The 21,626-nt window shown below is 38.8% G+C and overlaps 1 protein-coding gene across 7 annotated transcripts in view; it reads right to left on the bottom strand.

The window, feature by feature from the left end:
* LOC135219822 (baculoviral IAP repeat-containing protein 6-like) overlaps nt 1–17,235 on the bottom strand; it is a gene marked incomplete at its 3' end in the record, with an annotated part of 560,877 nt that extends 543,642 nt beyond the window's left edge. For 4 of the 7 annotated variants that reach the window (XM_064256914.1, XM_064256918.1, XM_064256921.1 and 1 more), the window contains 1 exon segment: nt 17,000–17,235. In XM_064256914.1, coding sequence (XP_064112984.1) covers nt 17,000–17,180 — 181 coding nt within the window. 7 annotated transcript variants of the gene reach the window in all.
* Nucleotides 17,236–21,626: the final 4,391 nt, after the last annotated feature.

Genomic DNA, 21,626 nt, shown 5'->3' with positions numbered 1-21,626 from the left:
ATTTCTGGCATACAGTTATTAAAGAAATTCAAAATACTAATATAGACTTAAATCAATGAAAAGTGCTAGCAAAAACAAAAAAGCAACAAAATAAAATATATAATCCACTTATCCGTAGTCGTTCCTCTATGGTTTTCGGCAGCCAGATGTACGAAAAGGCTAGAAACATTGGATTGTATCTACTTTAGAAATATCTGTAATTTTTCGGGGTAATTTGGTGGCAAAAAAGGGATAATATACATGAATTAAATTAAAATTTTTAAATAAAGTAAAGTTGAACTAAATAACAAGTAAAGTAAACAATTTAGGGAATAAAACTTTGCAGTTTCGTTGTCTGCTGCTCATAACTGTGTTTGTGGCTCGTGCGCTTAAGAACCAGGAACAGCAACTTGTTTAAAGTGCAATGTGGGGTGAATTGAGACCAAAATGTGTATAATAACAATCAAATAAGCACTGTGGAGTTTCAGTTGTGATGGCATTAAGGATAAAAACCACCGATTAGGGGGAAACATCACGACAGGCCAACCCTCATCACGGTAGACGGGTCTTATTCACTCGATATTTAATTGGTGAAACATGAATACAATTGCAACTCTAAGCATACCATTTAAAAGACTGAAGTTTCGTCAACATATTGTGATATATGAAAGCCCCATACGAACTAAAATAAGCATGTGAGCTCTTCGTAAAATATGTTTTCAAGGCAGTTTTGAAATCCAATATGGCGGCTACGTTTTGCATGGACGGTTCTCATCAGTGACGGCCACCATCTTTCCCCAGCCTTCCCAGCACTCATTTGAACAATGTTAGCGTATGTATGTAACGTTTATTGATCTTACTCAAGATTGCAGTTGTAATCAGCACAATAAAACAACATTTTGTTGCCTATATTAGTGAAAGTATGAAACTTGTTATTCCCGGGGTTATGGTTGGAACTGAATTCATTCTTACCTTGTAATCGGCGGTTTTTATCCTTACTGCCATCACAACTGAAACTCCACAGTGCTTATTTGATTGTTATTATACACATTTTGGTCTCAGTTCACTCCACATTGCACTTTAAACCCATTGCTGTTCCTGGTTTCTAAGCGCGCGCGCCATAAACACAATTACAAACAGCAGACGACGACAGACGACGAAACTGCAAAGTTTTATTCCCTAAACTGTTTACTTTACTCGTTATTTAGTTTAAATTTACTTTGTTATTTAAAAATTTTGATTTAATTCATGTATATTATCCCTTTTTTGCAACCAAATTACCCCGAAAACCAAAAATTACAGATATTTCTAAAGTAGATAAAATCAAATGTTTCTAACGTTTTCGTACATCTGGCTGCCGAAAACCATAGAGGAACGAATACGGAAAAGTGCAGAGGAACGACTATACGTTTTTTTTTTTTTTTGCTTTTTTGTTTTTGCTAGCACTTTTCATTGATTTCAGTCTTTATTAGTATTTTGAATTTCTTTAATAATCGTATGCCAGAAATAAATGTAACTTTTAATGTTTGCATGCTTTAATGTTTGCATACTAAGAATGGCAAAATCATCGTTGCCACATTAGTGGAGGCTTCACACATACGCCGTTCCATTATTATCCTGTTAAGCGTCCGCCCCTGATGAGCTCGCTGCTAACGTACCGTCACGCTTTTTTTGTAATCAGCGATCATAGCACTGATGATAGTTTTTCAAAGTTAATATTGATTTTATGCTTGTTATTCTACTGTAATAACTGTAGGAAATTCTCTCTCTCTCTCTCTCTCTCCTCTCTCTCTCCTCTCTCTCTCTCTCTCTCTCTCGAGTCCAGTCACTCGGCAAAGAAAAGTCATCTTCAATCTCATGCAATTGGAAGAAAAGTTTGTATCATCACTGGAGGATTCAGAACTAGAGCTCTCATCATCAAATAGGTTATCAATATCACACTCCTCATCTAGTATTTGATTGATCTCACCTGAAGAAATATGCCTCCTTCTTTGGGACATTCATTGTGAAAGACGCGAAATCCAATTTGTCTCGATAAACGCCCCGAAGCGTATTGAAAGAAAACCAACAGGGACAGGCAGTTTTCTAGCATAAGCGACCACCAAGAAAGAGTTGCCAGGCTGGAAATAAGTTTCCCATGTGCTGAGTGTTACCAAATGATGTTCCTACACTTTCTATACGAGTAAACGTATTATTACGGGGCTGACGGCTTGACAAGCACAGTTAAAGTCTTGAACGTAATATCCCGTTGAAGGCACTACCGAGTAGATCGCGGTAAACGTATTATTACGTGGGTGACGCTTAACAGGTTATAAACTGTTTTCATGAATTCTAGTTGTCATAGTAATGCAATAATGATAAAATTGCTTTAATATTTATGTATATATACTTCCAATACATAGCCTAATTTCACCAATTTCAACGTTTTGTGTGTAGTCTTATACCCAGTTTGGAGGGTCAACACATGCCGAATGGCAACACAGAGAGAGAGAGAGAGAGAGAGAGAAAGGAAGGCGGAGGAACGAAGAAGAAAAGGGATGGCGGTGGAGGGGGGGGGGGGTTGGGAAGATCGGTAGGTGGAGCTTTATACGCGTGTTCGTATCCATTTCTGCATAATGGAGTTTTTGTCTCTTGGTACAAGGACAAGTGTCGTTATTCTTTACGATTAGTTGATTCACAATACTTACCCTTATTACGGCACTGGGTGTAATGCACTATAAGCAAAATCTCGTTCTGTTAAGAGTGTTCGTTACAGAAATAGGTATTGCCCAAAAACGTGCTTGCACTGTCTCTGAAACCCATAGTAGACATGCTGCTTAGTTGTCAATCAAGTTTTTTATAACCAAGTATTTTTACAAGCTAGCTATTGAATAAATTTGTATTTTTCTCAGTCAAACATATGCCCCTCAATGCTAACTTTCCTCTTTTAACGACTTTCTGGTCATTGCAAATTCGGCCCCATTATGGTGCGAAAACAGACAGAGGCCCATGGACCGAAAACGATTGCGTCACACTACGGCGATAATCCAGCAGTAAAACATCTTCATATATCCAAAAAGTAAACAAATAATAAAGATATATATGCGCAATTACGATTATACAATTACATGTATAGCTGATAACAATCTGCATGAATAACTGGTAAACTGTTCTGCAATGACAGTTGAGTATAGCAATTATTTACAATAGGTACGAAAGTCAAGATGTCGTGACGTCATAATACAGAACTTGAAAGAACGTTCTAATTCAGAAAAATAATTACTTAAATTTGAGTCAGAGTCGAGTTTACTTTTTCAATAACGAATATTTTCAAATTAATCATCATAATATGTTAAAATATTGATGTTTTACTACGTTATTTAAAAATTAGCCAAGAGCACGCTTCTCGTCATCTTCTACCCAAACAGCTGTTTACGCCTGGCTGTTGTTGGTGAGAAATCGTGTTTCGATGTTGTGATAAAAGTGCTCCAGCGTCTGTGGGTACAAGTGGTGTGCGGATTTATCACAGGAAATGGAAAGTTTGTTGACACAAGCGACTCCGTAAACATCGAGATGGCGTCAATCTTCGAAACATTTTTTAGTTGTAAGTAAAAATTTCTAAACAAAGCTTTGGTGAGATTTCCACTGCCGTGGGCGCCATTTTCAGTACCCTCTGTTTAAATCTAAAAATTTGGCCTTAATTTTCTAACTTTGGAGAAATACTTACTTCGAAAGGAGAGTAGGAAGGTTTAGTCTCCGTTTCTCACCAACAACAAGTCGCGACTGATGTCCCATCTCGGGTGTCAGGACGCGTTATAATGTACTTTTTCGGAGGGTGGCTTGCATTGATTGTAGGTGGCCTGCTTGGCCTGCTGTGATGTTCTACCCTACAAGGTAAAAATGAATTCAGTTCAAACCATGACCCCGGGAATAAAAAGTTTCATACTTTCACTAATATAGGCAACAAAATGTTGTTTTATTGTGCTGATTACAACTGCAATCTTGACTAAGATCAATAAACGTTACATATATACGCTAACATTGTCAAATGAGTACTGGGAAGGCTGGGAAAGATGGTGGTCGTCACTGATCAGAACCTGTACATCCACACGGTAGTCGCCACATTGGATTTCAAAACTGCCTTGAAAACATATTTTACGAAGAGTGTCACGTGCTTATTTTAGTTCGTATGGGGCTTTCATACATCACATTATGTTGACGAAACTTCAATCTTTTGAATGGTATGCTTGGAGTTGTAATTGTATTCTTGTTTCACCATTTACATATCGAGTGAATAGGGTAGAACATCACAGCAGGCCAAGCAGGCCACCTACAATCAATGCAAGCCACCCTCCGAAAAAGTACATTATAACGCGTCCTGACACCCGAGATGGGCATCAGTCGCGACTTGTTGTTGGTGAGAAACGGAGCTAAAGACCTCTACTCTCCTTTCGAAGTAAGTATTTTCTCCAAAGTTAGAAATTAAGGCCAAATTTTAAGATTTAAACAGAGGGTACTGAAAACGGTCTCAAACGTAGTGCAAATCTCACCAAAACGCGTTCAACATTTTTACTTACAACTCGAGGTATTTAGAAGATTGACGCCATCTCGATGTTTACGGAGTAGCTTAGCCTTGTCTATAAAAAACTAACCTAAGTCCCTTTCCTGTGATAAATCCGCACACCACTTGTACCCACAGACGCTGGAGCACTTTTATCACAACAATCGAAACACGATTTCTCATCAACAACAAGCCAGGCGTAAACACGCTGTTTGGGTAGAAGATGACGAGAAGCGTGCTCTTGGCTAATTTTTAAATAAGTAGTAAAAATGAAATTTTCATTATTAAAATGAAGTTTTATTGTATACTTACCGAACAATTATAGAGCCGTGATTTCCATGAGCGGCAGGATACTAAATTCAAATTTAGCGCGTCGGCGTCGCCAACACTGGTGGTGATGACGTCATCTCCCTCCACTCGCGGGAGAACCAGGTACAACTGCCCAGGTGAATCCAATTCTTTCTGCCCGTCCGTCCACCTAAGGGGAGGAGGGTGGGTATAATCATAATTGTTCGGTAAGTATACAATAAAACTTCATTTTAATAATGAAAATTTCATTTTATTGTAGTGTCTTACCGAACAATTATAGAGCTGATTACACATTATGGGAAGTGGGATTCAGTGGACCACTAGTAGTTTTTAAATGGTTACATTTATTATTGCAATACCAGTAAACACTCAAGGTGTCTGTTGTACCTTACCTTTAAGTAACAGGAGCTACAGCAGACTGTTACTGCCTCTGGTCGGTGCTCTTCTTACTATTGTAGAGGAATTGGAATTTGACCAAAGTTAGCCTCTACAGGAGTGGAATCCTTCCGTAGTTCAAGCGAGTCAAGGCTGACTGACGGAGGATAGTAACAACAAAGATTGCCCTTGCCCTGGGCTAAGACCAGAAACATACAAAACATTTGTCACCAACACCAGATTTAAAAACATATATACCCAACCATTGTAAAATCTGACCTAACAGACTGGTGAGTATCCCAGGTACTCAGTACCCCCAGCTTCCCTTGAACTCGACAACCTATTCAAGGTGAAAAGTTAGCATAGAGGTGACGACCCCTGTGCCGTTTCTCCCAACACCATGCCAGAACGAAACCGCCACCGACCTAACGTTTTACAATTCTCGAAAACCGTTTTCTATCCTCTTTGAGATAATGACTCGCAAAAACCGAATTCGATCTCCAGAACGTGCTCTGAAGAATCGAAGCTAAAGATAAATTCTTTCTGAATGCTAAAGAAGTTGCCACTGCTCTAACCTCGTGAGCTTTAACTCTCAGAACGGAAAGATTGTCGTTCTCGGACTGCGAGTGAGCTTCCTGATAAGCTCTCTAATAAAGAACGATATAGCATTCTTAGAAAGAGGACGAGAGGGATTTTGAACCGAGGTCCAGAGCTTAGGAGATTGTCCTCTAATACCCTTAGTGGCAAACAGATACTGCTTAATAGCCCTGACTGGACATAAGAGCCTTTCTTCCTCCTCATGTCCAACCAAATCAGATAAGTTCCTTACCACAAAACTCCTCGCCAAGGATTAGAAGGATTCTCAGTTTTGGCTAGAAAGGTCAAAGCTACCGAAAATACAGCATTGCCTTGAGAGAAACCGACTCTTTTGTCTATAGCGTGCAATTCGCTGACACGCTTAGCAGAAGCTAGTGCAATAAGAAAGAGTGCCTTCTTAGTCAAGTTCCTGAGTGAAGCCGACTTCAAAGGCTCAAACGGTGGCCCCATGAGGAACTTAAGCACCACATCTAAGTTCCAAGCCACTGTATCTTGCGGGAGCTTAGTGGTTTCGAAAGACCTAATAAGGTCCGACAGATCTGAATTGGAGGAAATATCCAAACCTCTATGTCGAAAAAACCGAAGAGAGCATGGCTCTATATCCTCTGATCGTCGAAGGAGCCAGTTTCTTAGAGTTCCTAAGAAATAGAAGAAAATCTGCTATTTCTGTTAAAGAGGTCGCAGAAGTAGAGACTTTAGCACTTCTACACCACTCTCTGAAGATTCTCCACTTCCCTTGATAGAGTTTGTTAGAAGACTCTCTCCTACAACGAGCGATAGCTTCTGCAGCTCTTCTTGAAAATCCTTTCGCTCTGACAAGATTCCGGACAGTCTGAACCCTGTCAGAGCTAGAGCGGACAAGTTTTGATGGAACCTCTTGAAGTGAGGTTGTTTGAGAAGCCACTTCTCTGGAGGAAGAAGTCTGGGGAAGTCTACTAACAACTGGAGAAGGTCCGGGAACCACTCTTTCCATGGGCCAAAAGGGCTAGCGATTAACGTTAGCGTTACATTGCTGTGCGACATGAAACTTGTTCAGCACCTCTCTTATTAGACCGAACGGAGGGAATGCATAAGCTTCCAGACCCGACCAATCCAACAGCATTGCGTCCACCGACCAAGCTAGAGGATCTGGGACTGGAGAACAAAGAGAGGAAGACGGTTGTTCCTGATGTCGCGAACAGGTCTATTGACGGTCGTCCCCAAAGGCGCCAAAGTTTCTGACAAATCTTGTTGTCCAAAGTCCACTCCAGAGGTAACACTTGCTGTTGACGACTTAACTCGTCCGCCAGGACGTTCATCTTTCCCGGAACAAATCTCGGGACTAGCTGAACCTTCGCTTCGTTTGACCACAGGAGGAGATCCTTGGCTACTTCGTACAGAGAGAAAGACTGAGTCCCCCCCTGTTTCCGCACGTACGAGAGAGCCGTGGAGTTGTCGGAATGCACTGCCACTACTCGACCTTCTACTAAGCTCCGAAACTGTCTGAGCCCCAAGAAAATTGCTAACAGTTCCTTTACATTTATGTGGAACTTCTTCTCCTTCTCCGACCAAGCTCCTGAAGTCCGTTGATTTCCCAGTAGGGCTCCCCAACCTGTGTCCGATGCGTCGGAAAAGAACTGTAGGTTCGGGAGGATGGGTCGTAAATCTAACCCTTCTTCCAACCTTGCTCGAGAGAGCCACCACCTTAGGTCCTCTTTTATTTGATCTGTGACAGGAAAAGGTAATCGAGTCTGGTTGTGTCTTCCTGCACCAAGAGGCTCTCAGGAAAAACTGCAGAGGTCTCATGTGCAGTCTTCCCAACGTCACAAATTTCTCCACTGACGTCAATTTGCCCAGGAGCCTCATCCACTGATTGGCAGAACTTACCTTTTTGTCCAAGAACTCCTGAACTGTCTCCAGACAGCCTTGAACCCTCTTCGGGACAGAAAAGCCCGAAAAACTTGAGCATTCAGAATCATCCCCAAATAAAGGATGCTCTGAGATGGAACCAACTGGGACTTCTGTTTGTTGACCAGAATTCCTAACTTTCTGGCAAGATCCAGAGTTGTTCCAAGGTCCTTCATGCACGACTCTCTGATTCCGACCGGAGAAGCCAATCGTCCAGATAGAGGGAGATTCTTACTCCTAATAATATGTAGCCAGCTTCCTATCGGGGATAGAACCCTGGTGAAAACTTGAGGAGCGGTCGCTAGTCCGAAGCAAAGCGCCCGAAACTGAAACACCTTGCCTTCGAACATGAACCTCAGGTACTTCCGAGATTCGCGATGTATCGGAATGTGAAAATAAGCGTCTTGCATGTCACAGAGGACCATCCAATCCCCCTGTCTGATGGACTCCAGAACCGACCGAGTGGTCTCCATATGAAATTTTGTTTTCTGGACATGCAAGTTCAGGGCGCTCACATCCAAAACCCGGCCTCCAGCCCCCTGATGACTTGGGAACTACAAAAGGCGATTGTAAAAGCCTGGAGGAAAATCCCCTTCTATCTGTTCTATCGCTTCTTTGAGAACAAGCGCTTCCACTTCTGCGGCTAGCGCCAGAAATTTGTCTGAGCCCGGAGAGTATGCCTGGAATGGAATTGGCACAGGTGAGAGCGAGGGAGGTGAAACGAGAGGAATACGATAGCCGAACTTGAGTACTTGCACTACCCAGGCTTCTGCTCCTCTGTTTTCCCATCCTCCCAAAAAAACAGAGCCAGCCTGGCTCCCACTGGTGCATGAAGAACCGAGCTTTCATTTGGAAGGTTTGTTAACCTTGGCCGAGGCTTAGACTGAGGTCGCAAATTCAATTTCGGCCGAAAGAAGCGCTTGGGGTTTTCTCCCTCGAAAAGGCGCTTGGGCCAGAGAGAAACCGAAGGAAACAGTCTCCACAGGAGCTTTAGGTCTCTTAGTAGACTGTGCCAGTAAATCCGAAGTAGATTTCTTATCTAGCGCAGACGAAATTGACAACACTACATCGTCTGGAAAGAGGTTATCTTTCACAAAAGGAGCAAACAAGAGAGCAGACTTCTGTTGGGACGTAACCCTTTTAGAAGCAAAGGAGCACCAAAGTTGCCTTTTCTTAAGGGTACCAAAGGCGATGAGCGAAGCTAACTCATCACATCCATCACCCTAAATGGGTTTGTCCGCACAGGACAGAACACCAATCCAATCCTCCGCTAACTCCTGAGAAAGAGAAGGACAGTCTTCGATCTTGGCCGCTAAAGCGCCAATAGTCCAATCAAGGAAGCTAAAGACTTCCAAAAGTTTAAATTGATTCTTTACAACGTGGTCCACTCAGGCGCTGTAAAGAAAACTTTTCGCTGCGGCGAAAGCAGATCTTCTAGAGGAGTTCGATTAAACTGGAGAAGTCTCCCTGGGAGGAGGCAGAAACTCCCAGAGAAGGAGCTTCCCCAGTTACATAAAACCTATACCTCTTACGAAGCAACTTAGAGGGAGGGTAAGCAAAAAGAGCCTTCCCTAAGTCTCTTTTCATAGACATCCATTTCTCCGTCTCTTTCAACGAATGTCTAACCGCTTTAGATAGAACAAGTTTTGGGAGGAGAGGGTCTGAAGTTTTCCTCCTCATCAAAAAAGTCGAAGTTGGGGAGCGCGGAGCCGCTTTCTCAAAATAATCTGGATAAGATACCAGAAGAAATCTAAGGAGATGTGAATAACACGAGAGGTGATGTGAATCCTCCTCCTCTACTTCTTCTTCATTCTCCGATACCGCCGAAGAAGTAGACGGAACTACAACCGGATCTGAAGTTTCGAACCACCCTTGGACTCATTCATCCAGTTGGTTAACATCTCTAACTGCTTGCGCAAAGGCGCCAGAGACGAATCAAAAACAGTTATCGTAGGCTTGGAAGAGCCTAAATGTTCAGCAGGAGGCGGAAAAACTACTTGCGCCTCGCTCGGAGCCGTCGAAATTCGAGGCGAAACAGGCGTAACAGACGAAAAAGCGCCTAAAGAAACACCCTTAGAACTGCTAGCTACAGCGCTAAAACCACAATCTCTACTAGTAGATGGAGCCGAAAAAAGGCACAGATTGAGGCGACGAACGAGCCGCTAACGGCCGCGGTGCAACCCTACTCTCAGGCTCCTTATACCGCTTGACTGGAGGAGGCGAAGAATCGGCGCCTGAATGCCTCTTTAAGGGACGCGAAACGGGCGAATCTCGCCAAGAGCGCCGCGCGACCGGAGACGAATCGCTTGAATCATTCGAAAGGCGTCTGACCGCAACACCTTTCCAACGCTTAACCGAGCCCTGTTGAGGCGCAACAGGCTCAACAAGAGAGGCGCCTGTCCTGTGGGACATCCCGATCGACTCCCTTGGACTTCCGGTATGTCTTCTCCCCGGTGCGGGGGAGCTGGACAGTGACCTTTGTCTAGGAGACGTGTCAGGACAGACAGACGCACCCTCAACTAACACTCTTACCTGAAGCCGCTTTCTCCAAAAACGTCTTAACTGAATTACCAAGTTGCAAAACCGTATTCGCTAGTACCGAAAATTTCTGATCTAACCTCGATTCCAGACTGGCAATGGTGTCGGAAGAAACTACACGGGAAGCCGGAGAAGCGGGATTAGTAGGAGGAATAGGAGGTGTAGTTAAAGGAGACATAACAATTTGAGGAGAAACAGAAGGAACAGAAGCATCGCAAGACGAAGCGGAGCTAAGTCTACTTTCCCTAAGCGCTGCTTTTCTAATTCTGTCTTTAGCTAATTTCTCCGAGTATGAACTAAAAACTTCCATTGAGAATCAGTCCAATCACTACACTCGTTACATGTTCGATCTGCTGAACAAACCTGTCCCCTACACTAACACATTTAGTGTGAGAAATCATATTCTAACTTGGATAAATCTAGTTTTACATCCTGAGATGCAAAACCTAACTCCCGACGGACTAGAATCCGACATGGCAACGCCTAAATAAAAAGCAAAATAACAACAACGCCAAAAAAGAGTACTTCACCAATTCCGAAGATCAATTCCACAAGAAAAAAAAAAAGCGAAGCAAAGTCATCCAACCGCACCGACCACCGATGTTCACCGGACGCCGGCGGGAAAAGAATTGGATTCACCTGGGCAGTTGTACCTGGTTCTCCCGCGAGTGGAGGGAGATGACGTCATCACCACCAGTGTTGGCGACGCCGACGCGCTAAATTTGAATTTAGTATCCTGCCGCTCGTGGAAATCACGGCTCTATAATTGTTCGGTAAGACACTACAATAAAACATCAATATTTTACATATTTATGATGATTAATTTGAAAATATTCGTTATTGAAAAAGTAACTCGACTCTGACTCAAATTTAAGTAATTATTTTTCTGAATTAGAACGTTCTTTCAAGTTCTGTATTATGACGTCACGACATCTTGACTTTCGTACCTATTGTAAATAATTGCTATACTCAACTGTCATTGCAGAACAGTTTACCAGTTATTCATGCAGATTGTTATCAGCTATACATGTAATTGTTATAATCGTAATGCGCATATATATCTTTATTATTTACTTTTTGGATATATGAAGATGTTTTACTGCTGGATTATCGCCGTAGTGTGACGCAATCGTTTTCGGTCCATGGGCCTCTGTCTGTTTTCGCACCATAAGAAATTATGGGGCCGAATTTGCAATGACCAGAAAGTCATTAAAAGAGGAAAGTTAGCATTGAGGGGCATATGTTTTGACTGAGAAAAATACAAATTTATTCAATAGCTAGCTTGTAAAAATCTTGGTTATAAAAACTTGATTGACAATAAGCAGCATGTCTACTATGGGTTTCAGAGACAGTGCAAGCACGTTTTTGGGCAATACCTATTTCTGTAACGAACACTCTTAACAGAACGAGATTTTGCTATAGTGCATTACACCCAGTGCCTTAACACTCTTACGCCGATTGGACGTATTAAACGTCGAGTCAAAATGTCTCCCGTATGCCGATTGGACGTATCATACGTCGGCTCAAAAAATTTTTTTTGTTTTTTTTAAAAATTCGCGGAAAAATACTTATAGGCCTACCAGCCGAAAACTTTTGTATCACGCGCCTTGGGGGGATGCTGGGAGTTCACGGATCAAGGCGTTGTTTTGTTTACAATCGCTACGCAGGCGCGCAAGCGCGAATTTCTTTCTTATCGCACTAAAAAGTATCAGTGACACATCTCGGAAATTATTTCGTCACTTTGACATAATTATTGCACCATTTTAAATTATCCTTTACATGAAGTATTATATATGAAAATGTGCGCAATTTCATGCACAATACAACTAAAAAATACTCATGATTGTAGCTTTTATCAATTTTGAAATATTTTCATATATAACGATAAGTGCAAAAATTTCAACCTCTCGGTCAACTTTGACTCTACAGCAAATGGTCGAGAAACGCAATTGTAAGCTAAAATTCTTATATTATAGTAATATTCAATCATTTGCCTTCATTTTGCAACAAATTGGACGTCTCTAGCACAATATTTCGATTTATGGTGAATTTATGAAAAAACTTTTTCCTTACGTTCGTGCGATAACTCTTCCGAAAATTTTTTTCGTGCGATTGTCCTAATGTTTGCACCCTTTTAAATTTGCCGTTACATAAAGTTTTATATATGGAAATGTGCGCAATTTCATGCACAATACAACAAAAGACAACCCATGGTTGTAGCTTTTATCAGTTTGAAATATTTTCATATAAATAACGTTAAGTGCAAAAATTTCAACTTTCGGTCAGCTTTGACTCTACCGAAATGGTCGAAAAACGCAATTGTAAGCTAAAACTCTTATATTCTAGTAATATTCAATCATTTACCTTCATTTTGCAACGACTTGGAAGTCTCTAGCACAATATTTTGATTTATGGTGAATTTATGAAAAAAAAAAAAATTACGTTCGCGCGGTAACTCTTCCGAAAAAATCAGAATTTTTTTGTGCGATTGTCGAAATGTTTGCACCATTTAAAATTAGCTGTTTCATAAAGTTTTATATATGAAAATGTGCGCAATTTCATGTAGAATACAACTAAAAATGATTGAAGGTTGTAGCTTTTCTCTTTTTTCGAAATATTTGCATATAAATCACGAAAAATAGAAAAAAAACCACGTTCGGTCAAATTTGACTCTACCGAAATAGTTGAAAAACGCAATTGTAAGCTAAAACTCTTACGGCCTAGTAATATTCCGTCATGTTTCTTCATTTTGAAACAAATTTGAAGTCTCTAAAACAATATTGTATTTATGGTGAATTTTTGAAAAATATATTTACCTTCACTCCGCCGCGCTTGCCGATTCGCGGCCGCAAGTCTCCGAAATACGTACATGGCATTATCCTAATATTTGCTCCTTGTTTTCATATTTAGCCTTTTTTATAGAGTTTCATATATCAAAATGTGCGCAAATTCATGAAGAATACAATAAAAAATAATTGAAGGTTGTAGCTTTTTCCATCTTCGAAATATGAGCATATGAAAAAATATATATATTAAAATTTCGACATTCGGTCAAATTTAACTCGTCCGAAATGGTCGAAATCTGCAATTCTAATCTAAAACTCTACAGTATCGTAATATTCAATCATTTGTCTTAATTTTGAAACAAATTGGAAGTCTCTAGAACATTATTTAGAATTAACGGTGAATTTTTGAAAAAATATTTTTTTGCGTCCGCGCGTTACGAATTCGTACATCATTTTGTGATAATATTTTTCCGGTGTTACTTTTATTGTTTTACAATGTATTATATATCAAAATGAACTTGCAATTTAGTGTAAAATACAACGCAAAAAAAAGTAACTGGTTAGCTTTGACCGTTTTCTGCACAGTGTGATTTGAATACAATTATGTATGAATTTTTTTTTTCGCTACCATATATCGCATTATTTACATATGATAATGATATTATTTTTCATTTCTGATGGTTGCATTCTAAACTTCAGGCAATGACAAAAAAAGGAGCCAAAAATGAACTCTTAATCTTTAAAAGTACGCGCGCTGTAATTTTTGAAAAAATTATTTTTCCACTTCCGCGCTCACTCCAAACCAGGCCCGGCATACGGGAGACGTTTTGATTTTTAGGGCTCCGGCTTAAGAGGGTTAATTTATAAGGGTATCGTGAATCACTAATCGTAAAGAATAACGACACTTGTCCTTGTACCAAGAGACAAAAACTCCATTATGCAGAAATGGATACGAACACGCGTATAAAGCTCCACCTACCCTCTCCCCACCCTCTCCACCGCCATCCCTTTTCTTCTTCATTCCTCCGCCTTCCTTTCGCTCTCTCTCTCCTCTCATCCTCTCTCTTCTCTCTCTCGCCATCCTCTGCTCTCTCTCTCATCTCATCTCTCTCTCTCTCTCTCTCTGTTGGCCATTTCGGTATGTGTTGACCCTCCAAACTGGGTATAAGACTACACACAAAACGTTGAAATTGGTGAAATTAGGCTATGTATTGGAAGTATATATACATAAATATTAAAGCAATTTATCATTATTGCATTACTATGACAGCTAGAATTCATGGAAACAGTTTATAACCTGTTAAGCGTCACCCACGTAATAATACGTTTACCGCGATCTACTCGGTAGCGCCTTCAACGAGATATTACGTTCAAGACTTAACTGTGCTTGTCAAGCCGTCAGCCCCGTAATAATACGTTTACTCGTATAGAAAGTGTAGGAACATCATTTGGTAACACTCTCAGCACATGGGAAACTTATTTCCAGCCTGGCAACTCTTTCCTGGTGGTCGCTTATGCTAGAAAACTGCCTGTCCCTGTTGGTTTTCTTTCAATACGCTTCGGGCGTTTATCGAGACAAATTGGATTTCGCGTCTTTCACAATGAATGTCCCAAAGAGGAGGCATATTTCTTCAGGTGAGATCAATCAAATACTAGATGAGGAGTATGATATTGATAACCTATTTGATGATGAGAGCTCTAGTTCTGAATCCTCCAGTGATGATACAAACTTTTCTTCCAATTGCGGGAGTGAAGATGACTTTTCTTTGCTGAGTGACTGGACTCCGAGAGAGAGAGAGAGAGAGAGAGAGAGAGAGAGAGAGAGAGAGAGAGAGAGAGAGAGAGAGAGAGAGAGAATTTCCTACAGTTAATTACAGTATGAATAACAAGCATAAAAATCAATATTAACTTTGAAAAACTATCATCAGTGCTATGATCGCTGATTACAAAAAAAGCGTGACGGTACGTTAGCAGCGAGCTCATCAGGGGCGAACGCTTAACAGGATAATAATGGAACGGCGTATGTGTGAAGCCTCCACTAATGTGGCAACGATGATTTTGCCATTCTTAGCATGCAAACATTAAAGGTTACATTTATTTCTGGCATACGATTATTAAAGAAATTCAAATACTAATAAAGACTGAAATCAATGAAAAGTGCTAGCAAAAACAAAAAAGCAAAAAAAAAAAAAAAACGTATTCGTTCCTCTATGGTTTTCGGCAGCCAGATGTACGAAAACGTTAGAAACATTTGATTTTATCTACTTTAGAAATATCTGTAATTTTTCGGGGTAATTTGGTTGCAAAAAAGGGATAATATACATGAATTAAATCAAAATTTTTAAATAACAAAGTAAATTTAAACTAAATAACGAGTAAAGTAAACAGTTTAGGGAATAAAACTTTGCAGTTTCGTCGTCTGTCGTCGTCTGCTGTTTGTAATTGTGTTTATGGCGCGCGCGCTTAGAAACCAGGAACAGCAACGGGTTTAAAGTGCAATGTGGAGTGAACTGAGACCAAAATGTGTATAATAACAATCAAATAAGCACTGTGGAGTTTCAGTTGTGATGGCAGTAAGGAATAAAAAACCGCCGATTAACAAGGTAAGAATGAATTCAGTTCCAACCATAACCCCGGGAATAACAAGTTTCATACTTTCACTAATATAGGCAACAAAATGTTGTTTTATTGTGCTGATTACAACTGCAATCTTGAGTAAGATCAATAAACGTTACATACATACGCTAACATTGTTCAAATGAGTGCTGGGAAGGCTGGGGAAAGATGGTGGCCGTCACTGATGAGAACCGTCCATGAAAAACGTAGCCGCCATATTGGATTTCAAAACTGCCTTGAAAACATATTTTACGAAGAGCTCACATGCTTATTTTAGTTCGTATGGGGCTTTCATATATCACAATATGTTGACGAAACTTCAGTCTTTTAAATGGTATGCTTAGAGTTGCAATTGTATTCATGTTTCACCAATTAAATATCGAGTGAATAAGACCCGTCTACCGTGATGAGGGTTGGCCTGTTGTGATGTTTCCCCCTAAGACCTGTCCACCGTGATAAGGGTTGGTCGTCGCTGGTGTTTCCCCCTAAGACCTGTCCACCGTGATAAGGGTTGGTAGTCACTGGCGTTTCCCCCTACTACCTAAGTACTTTTTCGCAGGGTGGCATGCTATGATCGTCGTTGAGTTGATCCAGGCCATGCAGTTTTACCCTACTTCAAAAAGATAATAGAGGTCTCGAGCTCTTGCTCTCACCACCAGCAACTCGTGACTGGTGCCCATCTCCGGTGTCATGGACGTGTTATAAAGTACTTTTTAGGAGGTGGCTTCACATGCGGTGGAAACTGAATCTGCTAATAGTTCTACCTAGGCTAAGCATGATGCACACCAATGAAACTCAACAAAAAGATAGCCTAGGCCTGCTCGACAGGCAGTTTTCTTTCCATTTTATATTTGGGAGATGATAATCCCCGTTACAAAAACGCATCATTAACACTCTAAGACAATGTTTAGATCAGCCTCTAACTAAACCTAGTAGTAGGTCAGGTAGGCTGGAATTGCCTAACCTGACGTCATGTTTACACATCCTACTACGGGTACCTAGGGTAGCTCATTCCCGAAACTTTCCTTCAAAATTTTGAAGGAGCCTGCAACAGTTTCTTCTCAAACCACTATCCAAAATCCCGTTCTCCGGGATCATGAAAGGTTCTCCAGGTAAGACTCAGACTTGGCGGCAATCAAGTAAGAAATGTCTGAGGAACTTTTTTGTTGGTAAACATTGATGGAGGAAGCTGCTCCAAAACGCTGCTGGAACCACTCCCAAAATTTTGAAATGACCAGATCATTCGCTCCAATGACCTTGCCTGGGCATTTGTGCAATGTAGGTCCTACGGACATGTGTCGCAGTCATGCACAGTCTGCTTCCACGACACCAAAATCGAGAAACGACGTTAAAATGAGGAAAAATCTCTCACCATGCAGTTGAACATCGGAGAGTTTGAGAGATGAATGGGGATCGTAGACGCGGATTTTGCTGTCCTTAGTCGTCACCAGAAACACATTTAATGCTTGATGGAAGCATAATCCCTCTATACTATCACCTAGTTCGATCAATCCATCTTCTTCTAATCCTAAACTATCGTTTTGCACAGACATTTTTCTTCATTACGCCTTTTAGCTGGTTCTGTCAAGAATAAGGAATAGAACAGACTTGTATAAGTGACTCAATCTGACAAATTTTCCTTGCGAGAGCATTATTATTATTATAATAACCTTTTAGTGGAAAGATAAATAACAGATTGCAATAATCTTTACAACTTCTTAGTCTATTTATATTATATCAAGTATCTAAATAACAGAATATATGAGTATTATCATGGAATGTTCTTCTGAAGTGCGAAATCATCGCGATGCTCAAATGTTTCAGAACAGCTGATGCAGTGTATACGTTTCGACTTAGGTATAAAGAGGATTTGAAGCTTTAGAGAACTATTATATATAGATTCTGTAGATTGCAAAGACTCCTTAAGATATAAACTCCCTTACTATGCAATGTCGCGACATTATTTTTTTTTTATAATATTCGAGAAGATATGGAATTTCGTTTGCCTGGAAATAAAGTAAAATTTTGAAACAGTTTAGCGAATATTTAGTAGTATCAAAAACTTTGTACTTGACATGACAGTACTATTTACAGATTTCTAATTTTGAGTTGGTACTTGAAGCTATTCATTAGGTACGTTCTTCATATCTTGAGCATGAGGCAACGATAAACAAACTCTCGTATCGTAGATTAGAAATTCACACTGCATGTAAAAAGCAAGATTATGATACAATATGACTGAAAGTAGATTATAGGTACTAGATAGGCTATATATTTTTCGACAACGAGCCTTTCTCTCTGTGAATTAATTTGTAAGCCCACTGTTATGTAGAAATAAAATGGTATTTAATTAGTCGTTTACAGATTTTTTGTATCTAGACAGAAATCTGGCTTATATAGCTATAGAAGTTGTGAATGAAAGCAGACCACTGGACACAAATGAAACAGGGATATCGATGAAGTTGCGGGGGTACAAGCTTCATATATATATATATATATATATATATATATATATATATATATATATATATATATATATATATATATATAAAGCTTGTACCCCGGCAACTTCATCGATATCCATGGGACACAAATGAAACATGGATATCGATGAACGTGCAGCTACCAGGATTTATATATTATAATATTATATATATAATATATATATATATATATATATATATATATATATATATACATAAAGCTTGTACCCCCGCAAATTCATCGATATCCATGTTTCATTTGTGTCCAGTGGTCTGCTTTCATTCACAACTTGGATAGCTATATAAGCCAGATTTCTGTCTAGATACAAAAAAAATCTGTAAACGACTAATTACATACCGTTTTATTTCTACATAACAGTGGACTTACAAATTAATTTACAGAGAGAATATAGGCTATATATTTTTCGTTGTCGAAAAATATATAGCCTATCTAGTACCTATAATCTACTTTCAGTCATATTGTATCATAATCTTGCTTTTTACATGCAGTGTGAATTTCTAATCTACGATACGAGAGTTTATTTATCGTTGCTTCATGCTCAAGATATGAAGAACGTACCTAATGAATAGCTTCAAGTACCAACTCAAAATTAGAAATCTGTAAATAGTACTGTCATGTCAAGTACAAAGTTTTTGATACTAATAAATACTCGCTAAACTGTTTCAAAATTTTACCTTATTTCCAGGCAAACGAAATTCCATATCTTCTCGAATATTATAAAAAAAAAAATAATGTCGCGACATTGCATAGTAAGGGAGTTTATATCTTAAGGAGTCTTTGCAATATACAGAATCTATATATATATATATATATATATATATATATATATATATATATATATATATATATATGAATAACTTGATCACGAAGTATATAAAACGTGATGCTATTAAATAAAGGTTTTTTGCCACGAAGGAAAAAATGAAAAAGCGAGATAGCCAAGTACTTTCGGTCCTGTTCGGACCCTTTACTGAGGCAAACTGATTTTACAGAGGACAACATAGTCAAAAGAAGGCTTAATATCCAAACTGACACTACAAGATTAGCATTAAGGGCGATTTCACTCTACAGAAAGGAGGAAACACCTGAGGGTAGCCACACCTTGGGGGACACACGCAGTAAACAAGTTATTCTTCCAGAAAACAGTGCATTTTGAAAAAACACGGAAGCATATACAATTTAACCCTCTTACGCCGAAGCCCTAAAAATCAAAACCTCTCCTGTATGCCGGCGCCGGTTTGGAGTGAGCGCGGAACCGGAAAAAATAATTTTTTCAAAAAATCACAGCGCGCTTAGTTTTGAAGATTAAGAGTTCATTTTTGGCTCATTTTTTTTCATTGCCTGAAGTTTAGTATGCAATCATCAGAAATGAAAAATAATATCATTATCATATGTAAATAATGCGATATATGGTAGCAAAAAAAAAAAAAATTCATAGATAATTGTATTCAAATCACGCTGTGCAAAAAACGGTCAAAGCTAACGAGTTACTTTTTTTTTCGTTGTATTGTACACTAAATTGCAATCATTTTGATATATAATCATAGTAAAACAATAAAAGCAACACCGGAAAAATATTATCACAAAATGATGTACGAATTCGTAACGAGCGGACGTAAAAAATGTTATTTTCAAAATTCACCGTAATTCTAAATAATGTTCTAGAGACTTCCAATTTGTTTCAAAATTAAGACAAATGATTGAATATTACGATAATGTAAGAGTTTTAGATTAGAATTGCAGATTTCGACCATTTCGGACGAGTTAAATTTGACCGAATGTCTAAATTTTAATATATATATTTTTTCATATGCACATATTTCGAAGATGGAAAAAGCTACAACCTTCAATTATTTTTTATTGTATTCTTCATGAATTTGCGCACATTTTGATATATGAAACTCTATAAAAAAGGCTAATATGAAAAGGAGCAAATATTAGGATAATGCCATGTACGTATTTCGGAGACTTGCGGCCGCGAATCGGCGCGCGGAGTGAAGGTAAATATATTTTTCAAAAATTTACCATAAATCACAATATTGTTTTAGAGACTTCAAATTTGTTTCAAAATGAAGAAAAATGACAGAATATTACTAGGCCGTAAGAGTTTTAGCTTACAATTGCGTTTTTCAACTATTTCGGTAGAGTCAAATTTGACCGAAAGTGGTTTTTTTTCTATTTATCGTGATTTATATGCAAATATTTCGAAAAAAGAGAAAAGCTACAACCTTCAATCATTTTTAGTTGTATTCTACATGAAATTGCGCACATTTTCATATATAAAACTTTATGTAACAGCTAATTTTAAATGGTGCAAACATTTCGACAATCGCACAAAAAAATTCTGATTTTTTCGGAAGAGTTACCGCGCGAACGTAATTTTTTTTTTTTCATAAAATCACCATAAATCGAAATATTGTGCTAGAGACTTCCAAGTCGTTGCAAAATGAAGGTAAATGATTGAATATTACTAGAATATAAGAGTTTTAGCTTACAATTGCGTTTTTCGACCATTTCGGTAGAGTCAAAGTTGACCGAAAGTTGAAATTTTTGCACTTAACGTTATTTATATGAAAATATTTCAAAACTGATAAAAGCTACAACCATGGGTTGTTGTTTGTTGTATTGTGCATGAAATTGCGCACATTTCCATTTATAAAACTTTATGTAACGGCAAATTTAAAAGGGTGCAAACATTAGGACAATCGCACGAAAAAATTTATCGGAAGAGTTATCGCACGAACGTAAGGAAAAAGTTTTTTCATAAATTCACTATAAATCTAAATATTGTGCTAGAGACGTCCAATTTGTTGCAAAATGAAGGCAAATGATTGAATATTACTATAATATAAGAATTTTAGCTTACAATTGCGTTTCTCGACCATTTCTGTAGAGTCAAAGTTGACCGAAGGTTGAAATTTTTGCACTTATCGTTATTTATATGAAAATATTTCAAAATTGATAAAAGCTACAATCATGAGTATTTTTTAGTTGTATTGTGCATGAAATTGCGCACATTTTCATATATAATACTTCATGTAAAGGATAATTTAAAATGGTGCAATAATTATGTCAAAGTGACGAAATAATTTCCGAGATGTGTCACTGATACTTTTTAGTGCGATAAGAAAGAAATTCGCGCTTGCGCGCCTGCGTAGCGATTGTAAACAAAACAACGCCTTGATCCGTGAACTCCCAGCATCCCCCAAGGCGCGTGATACAAAAGTTTTCGGCTGGTAGGCCTATAAGTATTTTTCCGCGAATTTTTAAAAAAACTTTTTTGAGCCGACGTATGATACGTCCAATCGGCATACGGGAGACATTTTGACTCGACGTTTAATACGTCCAATCGGCGTAAGAGGGTTAATATAATGAAATTTACACAAATTTTCCCAGAAAATTATCATTAATGAAAAGACGAAAGAATATATATATATATATATATATATATATATATATATATATATATATATATATATATATATCAAGCAAGA

The sequence above is a fragment of the Macrobrachium nipponense genome, chromosome 1 (assembly GCF_015104395.2).
Source record: "Macrobrachium nipponense isolate FS-2020 chromosome 1, ASM1510439v2, whole genome shotgun sequence".
Taxonomy (NCBI): Eukaryota; Metazoa; Arthropoda; class Malacostraca; order Decapoda; family Palaemonidae; genus Macrobrachium; species Macrobrachium nipponense.
The sequence above is the reverse complement of the archived record's forward strand: the minus strand, read 5'-3'. Positions and strand labels throughout refer to the sequence as shown.